Source organism: Battus philenor, unplaced genomic scaffold (assembly GCF_028537555.1).
Source record: "Battus philenor isolate CCGP_79_NKW_IND1 unplaced genomic scaffold, ilBatPhil1.0.hap1 SCAF_24, whole genome shotgun sequence".
Classification (NCBI taxonomy): Eukaryota; Metazoa; Arthropoda; class Insecta; order Lepidoptera; family Papilionidae; genus Battus; species Battus philenor.
Window position 1 is genome coordinate 8,743,695 of NW_027181687.1, and position 7,739 is coordinate 8,751,433.

General features: G+C 31.1%; 1 protein-coding gene across 1 annotated transcript in view; it reads left to right on the top strand.

Annotated features, from left to right (window-relative positions):
• The window catches only part of LOC137924697 (trichohyalin-like), an 82,600-nt gene extending 76,221 nt beyond the window's left edge, over positions 1–6,379 (top strand). Inside the window, exons 18-21 of the mRNA XM_068768118.1 lie at positions 496–656; positions 1,037–1,184; positions 1,999–2,130; positions 4,298–6,379. Coding sequence (XP_068624219.1) covers positions 496–656; positions 1,037–1,184; positions 1,999–2,130; positions 4,298–4,327 — 471 coding nt within the window. The 3' untranslated portion in view covers positions 4,328–6,379. The remainder of the gene's footprint in view (positions 1–495; positions 657–1,036; positions 1,185–1,998; positions 2,131–4,297) is intronic.
• The last annotated feature ends 1,360 nt before the right edge of the window (positions 6,380–7,739 follow it).

Below are 7,739 nucleotides of genomic sequence, written 5' to 3' on the forward strand. Positions count from 1 at the left end.
CCATTGTAGATGCCCTTGAGCCTAGTTACTGTAACAGCACGAGCCAAGGCACCTATTGGAGCCATTTGTCATGCCACTTTAAGCGGAATCTGCTAATGTAATCAGACAGCAGTGAGAGTCCAGTGTTAAAAATATAATTCTCTCTTGTAAATCTCGAAATATCGGGATTTATTAACAAAAATGTATTCTATTTTACCCTGAACATAGTAAACACAAGAGTTGACATATGAAGTGCAAGTCTTACTCGACATACTGCATAATTAATAATGATTGGAAAAGAAACTAAATAACGTAACGTGATTATTGTTCACAAATTTTAATTAAGTTAACACCTAAAATAATTACAAACAATTATTTTTCTTATAATGACAACTTAAAACTTTATGATTTGTAGGTTATCTATAGGACAAATAATGTTTACACTGAACATGAAAAAATAAAAAAATACTTCACATGTTTTATAAATGGCTTCAAAAGTTAAATTGATTATTTCAGATGAGGAAAATGGAACAGAGAATACGATCTCTGCAGAACGCTTCAGCCCTAAATTGCGAGACATGCTCCTCCGTGCTTAAGCGATTGAAGTTTCTAGAAGATGCTCTTCAGTTGTGCCAAAGGAAAAAGCAAGCGGTACTGCAGCATTCATCGCATGTGATGTGAGTAAATAGTCAAAAATATAAACGGATTCATAGGAAGTCCTCTGCTGGACATATGATACCTCGATAGATTTCTAATAAGACCGACTGGAAACTACCTGTATTTAGTGCGTTTTTCAAGAACCTTAAAAAGTTACCTGTCCAACTTTTGGGTGGAAAATTTACGCTTCGCTTGCTGATCCTTGTACTCTACTCAAGAATGTTTAGGCTCTGTGTCTCCTGTATCTTACTCGATTATATCTAATAGGATTAAAAAAAGAAGGTGTATTTAATAATTTATTCATAAAGCAGTATTATTTTAAATATAGAAAATAATAAACAGGATATATGGTAATTTGAATATGTGACTATGAATATAATGTGTTATATTTCCCATTCAGTCAGACTTTATTGGAAGAAGTGATCAGCGAAAAGGATTCCAGGATAGCAGAGCTGGAGATGAAGGGAGTATTGGACGAGACCGAGACAAAAGCTTGCGACGCACTGAAGAGCGAGCGAGACAGATTGCTGCATATACTTAAAAATGAGGTGTTGCATTTTTATATAACTATTACCATCTCTCTCTAAGCGACGTGGATACCGTGATTTAAAACTCAAAACTCTGTTTATTTTGCCTTTGCCGGTATTCTACAATGCCTTTGTGCTATTTGCCCGTTATCATTCACATCTGATTTCAGGTAGTACAATGCTTAAAACTAAATCTAGGCCTTCTGGCATATTATCTTCACCTTTGTTGTGATGAAACCAGGATAGTTGACGTTAACTTGTATGATGTTACGCAGCGTAGGTTATATCGATTCACAAATAAATCGAACAGATCGATATTTCCAAGGCGGGTCATGTGTCTTCAAGTGACACGCGTGAAAAAGTGACGTCAGGGGAAAGTCGCCACAACCTCTATACAATAATTAAGTCTTCCTAGCGAGCCTAGAACTCCAGCTTTTATTTCACAAGATAGTGAGGCTATGAGGTCAATTCTTCATGCTTTAAGAAGTTATTCCATTCCATTATTACCATGAATGATATATAATATTTATTTATTTTAAAAATAAATCGAAATCAACTTGACTAATGCAACACGCCCGATTTATTTAAAATATTACGTTAAAAGCACTTCTTAAAGACAATACTTGTCACTATAGACTCCCAATAACTGTACTTGCACAAGGAACTGATTTGACATATTTGTTCTGCTAATAGACCGAATTTAAAATCCTAACGTTTTATATTTTTTTTCAATAAATAAAAATCACTCATGCAACGGAACAAGAGCAGGTCATTCTGAATAAAAATATTTGTTTCTATAAAAATGTTTATTTCTAGTTTTTCATATTGTTTTCAGAACGAATGGATAGTTGACTCTCAGCGGGAAGTGTCAGTAGAGCCACCGTCGCAAGATGGCGCCTCGCTGCCGGTGGACCTCACTCTGGCTGACGGACTCATAGCCGTCTGCGAAGACAATGTAATCGTCTGGGTATCGTAAATGGAGGACATATTGAGAATGCGGGTGATTCTTTTTGTGTTGCCCTTTAAAAATATTAAAATGAGAATAGACGTCTCTTCGTAGCATTGTACGGTCAGAGAGATTTTTGTTTTTAATCTACATTTTTAATTATAATTTATAACATTATTTCGTAACATTTGTTATTGTGTGTTATTTAATTATATTAGTTTCGTTTTGCTGCTTTCATATATCTCGCATTTACCGTTTGAATCTGATTTAATTTGAATCTTTGTTTAAATTCATGAAATAACCTAAAATCATTTTTCATATGAATAATTATTTTAATACGCGCGGGGTATAACAAACAAATTTTTGAATGAACTAAACTTAATAATGTTTTATTATTTTACTTTGCTATATTAGAAACATGCACGTAACATAAAGTAGGAATTGAAAATTTTCTTTTATAAATCATATCAAAAACTATGGTTGTTGCTGTGTTGCCAGTTTTCTAGTTTTAGCTGTCCACATAACTTAATTTTCAGTTTACACTTTTATTGAAATAAAAAAAACAATAATTAAACGTAATTTTTTGTCTATGTTACTTATAATGTTATTTCAGATTTTTAAAAGATGTTTCTGTGTATAGCTGCCCAATTCACTCTTTTAAACAATTTGTAATAAATGTATGATATATATTATGATACATAAAAAGGAAAGAATAATACGACAATAAATTAATTGTTTGCGCCCTTTAGTATTCCTTCTCAATAACATATTTTTTTAATTTTTGATCTATAAGCTACTCTTTGCAGGAGACGATTTAGTGTTTAATAGAATAATACTCTCAATCCGTAAATATTAAGTTCTATTTCTCTACAAACACATGTCATAGTTTAAAACTCTATACTCATTTCAAATCGTACACTTAAGTCAGTGCTACAATTAAATAAAAAGAAACTCACATTAAGTCTTCATTGATAATAAATATATAAATAGGTATTGCTATTTGTTAATGAAAGCCTAAATATATAATTTACTTCCTTTGCATTAAAATATATTTTGTATAGCACAAGCCAACACTTAGGCACTCTATGCTAAATATTACTATGTTATATAGATATAATTCATTTATTATTCAGTCCTTATTATATGGATTGTTCAGTTTCACAAATTAAATATGTGGGAGTATTTAAAAAGTAAAATGTAGGGATTTCTTATAAACTTAACTGCTCTGGTCACCTTAATAAACAAATCGTGTCTTTCATAACCACTAATAACTAAAATACATACCAGAGTAGAAAATTTATTGCTTTCTATACTATTTTGTTTTAAATATTAATTTGATTTATACTTGCAATTGGTATTTGCTTTTTTTTAACAAAAATTTTAACATCTATCATAAAACAGACTTTTAAGAATAATTGTATCGTTTTGTCATTTTGAGTCTTAGCTTAAAAGATTATTATTACCTTATTCATAATTTTTGGTTAAATATATAAAAAAAAGTCGACGCATAAAATTATTAAAATAGAATAATATTTATTTGGTTTTAATGCAATGCAAGAATACTGAAAATTGATATAACCCCAACTTTATATAGGATAGAGTAAAATGTGTTCAGTAAATGTAAAATATAATAGTATCAAAAGTAACGTTAAATTAAAAATTTGTTGTGATATATTTTAAAATAATTTTTAATTAATGTAATGTGTTGTCAATTATAATTAAAGTATTCAAACGAAAAAAGAATAATTCGCTTGCTATCAACACAACGTTTTTTCAATGCACTAAATCGACGCTTTAAAAAAAAAATTTACTCGTATATACGAATATATCGAAAGCTTGCCGATTTAAAGGAATTGATTTATGTCTATAGTTCCTATGTATCAATGAGTTTATGTGTTCATTATCTAAACTAGAAAACTTATTTACGCTGCGATTTTTTTTAATTCCCTGATGCGTGCAATATAAAATTTTATTTAAAAAAGCGCCCTCTACATAGATACAAGATGGCTGATCTGTCAATCAAGTGCATCGTATAAAACTTCCCGCTTTTTCAATGTTTTCTGATAAATTTTAATATTTGTGTAATAATTTATTGAGTTATAATTTTAGACTACGGTGTCAAAGGCCATAATCGTATTCAACGGGCATTAGGTTGACTTTGAATGTTTTACACATAACGTAATTGCAGGAGGAGGACATCCCGGCGACAGTGCTATGACATCAGAAAGCTAAGTTTAACGTAATTATGTTGTGGCCTTAGCCCCATCACCGCATTTGTCACCATCACCCCGCTACCTTACCATCATCTGCTTCTCACCAACATTAATATTCAAAATTTGGTGTTAATACTTTGACTATCCGAACGCGTTCTCGCGGACAATTTCATGTTTATACCAAAGACGTTTATTTGTAAATAAAGATTTCAGTTACTTTTTTTTTGTTTCATTTTGTTATGTAATATTTTAATTATGTTATTATAGATTTTCTATTATAGTTGCTGAAACGTAAGTTTCGTAGAGCAAAAGGCAAAATTTATATTAAATCTAAAGGACTTCTATACTAACGTCATGAGTACGAAATTGCTTAGAATGCTTTTAAAGCATTTTGTTTTGAAACTTGTTGATACTCTATATAACAATACTTAGTTTATTTATATATATTATTCAACTGCAAGTGGTCTCTAGAGCTGTCGAGCGATCATTGATATAACTCAATTAACGAGGCTTCTCAGCAATATTTCATTCGAAGGATTCGTTTGAATTTAACGTCAATATATGGTTATTTTTATCGCCATATTACCTTCGGCGTATCGTATTGTTCTGTGCGCTATTAATAATAAAATTGTTATAAACCTGTATACCTAATGTAAGCAATAATATTCGTATAAACTTATAGGAATTTTCACAATTGATGTCTATTTTTATCTGTCAGACAGTAGTGAAATTTATATTGATTTAGTGGACGTTTAAAATGTGTATTCTAACGTAGTGAGATTTTAGCGGAAATTTTCTATTCTGTCAAACGACTGACTTCGCAGACAAATAAATTGTTTAGATGAAATTTTGATTTTTACGTTCCGATCGCATATAATTAGATATAGAACACGAAACACGAGGTTTTTATTCGCAATTTAATGATAGGTTATCCACTTGGCCCTTTGTTTAAATACATATCATGCACAACGCAAAGTTTGTATTGCGTACAGTCTTCATATCATTCTTTTACTATTAACTTAGCTTTCAGAGCAAATGTTATTGATGTTAAGAACAATTGAGGGATAATGCTTCAATCAAAAAGCACTGCCTTACATACTAAGTACGTTTTTAATTTGTTTCGTCTAGTCTTTATTCCGCTTTGTGCGCCGAGACCGAGCCGAGACGTCACCTCGGTCCGGCGGCGCGCCTACAAGTGGCAAAGACTATATTTAGCGGCAGCTATTTTATAAATACCCACATCTATTAAAGTATTTTGTGGATATAAATCGCGAGCTTTTTATAAGATCTTTACAACATATGTGATAAACATTACCGTTTAAAGCGATATCCAATTTTTGAATCAAAGTTAAAAATAGTCACTACCTCCTATTTATCAAATTATACATTGAGTTACGTTGTGAAAGATTTTATTCTTGTTAATATTAGTTGTACGTTTGAATTTATTTCATAAATTGGATCATCCGCAAATTGTATTACAACATCGAAATTATTACTATTTTCTGTAAACTGCCTTCTAAAATAAGGACAATGGCCAATTTATATTTAATAAAGTTACGTAGTTTTCCCTCCAGTTTATCTTTTTGAATGAATGTCAGTAGATATAGATGACAGTATGAAATAAAAGTATTTTTAATCTGTTTCGGGTCCAAACTGACCATTGTCCTTTCTAGCTTCTATTCCTACACTGTTCAAATGAAAGTTTTTGTTGTAACTACATAACGAAGTTAAATAGTATGTGTTGAATACGGCTTTTTATACACGTCGCATGTAGTATGTATTCTTATGTAAAATGTAGGTGGGATGTATAGACGCTGCAATGTTTCGTTGACATATAACAACTTGTTCTTTTTTATTTTCCAAAATCATTCAGTACCATCCGGTTCGAACTCTTCGGCTACTTTCGACTAAGCGTTGCAGCAAAACTTTTTGTATCGACTCAAGTGTAGCTAATTGAATGACGTCACAATAATTATTACGGTGTATTGTCAATGAATATTAGTTACTTGTTATACATACGATATATACTGTGGGTCTTATTGTTTCACACGTTGTATTGACCGAGATTATGCTGGAAATATAAAATACATGTTCTTTGAAAATATAATATCTTCATATACGGAGTGATGTTGTTTTCTTTATCCTTAATCCTGAATTGATTACTACTGAATTGATTAGTACTGTGAATCTGGATTACTTTAGTGCAGCGCTCTTACGAGACTTCTAAAAACAAACATAGTTTAGAAAGCAAGGTGCAGCAGTAAAACGCGCCGGAAGGGACCGTTAAGAACTTATGGGGGCGCAAATCCATTATCATCCTAAATAGAAACGTTGCTGGAATTTTTTCCGCCATTTCTCCCAGAGCTATCGCTTTCCCTAGTGGTAATAATGTTAGCTAGGCAATAATCAAATCGAAGTTCAGCCCTGGATGTCCTTAAGTCAGAATGTATCGAGTGGAGCCACTCCATGGAGCACAATAAAGCGATCTTAGAGCGCCGCAGTCTCCCAGTGCAACAATATTACGTATAATATTACGGCTGAGATTCCTGAGGGAGTCTTCAAGCTTAAGAAAGATAAGGCGCAGCACCTTCCGCGCTCTGACGCCTAAATCTACTTTACAAAAGCTATTTTACATTTTATTTAAATGGCACTTTAATTCAATCTAACTTTGTTTTTTATTATTTTTTCATATTAAACTCTCTTGGAAGGTAATTTTGCCGACTTCTGGACTAGTAATTGCGATCCATTCGATTTTCTGACTTTTTTTAAGTGATAAAATTACGGTTAAAAAGAACAACGCGAGAACTTGACTATGAAAAATTCAGTATGGTGTCCATCCATTTCAGTATGGTGCTATACAAACATTTGTAATGCAATAGGTATAACACGCAGCCTTGCCTGTATACAGTGTGATATGAAATAGTACATATATATATATATATATATATATATATATATATATATATATATATACACATTTTTTTTCATATATACATATTAAATTTATTTTACAGCTATGAGTCGCCATTATTGTATCTACGAAAAAATAAACGTCACAAGTGACACATTATAATTAAAATAAAATCGTTTTCAATTATTTTGATTTAGGTGTGCAAGTCCGCGATGTAATCTAAAATTAATGTTATAAATTATATGTATAGTTTGTAATTTCATGTTGAAAAATATTTATCCTTTAAATATAATGTTTTTCACAATTGAAGCAGTATTAACATCTGCTATATTTTGAATAACAAAAAACAATAACGAAACAGGAACGTTTAATTAAAGCGCCATCTATTAATCGGTTTATTAAATAAGTCTGATTACTATTAATCACTAGATGTCTCTTAGTATGCGAATTAAAATTAAATATTATTTGAGTTAATTTAATTGATTTTTTTATCAATTAAAAGTTAA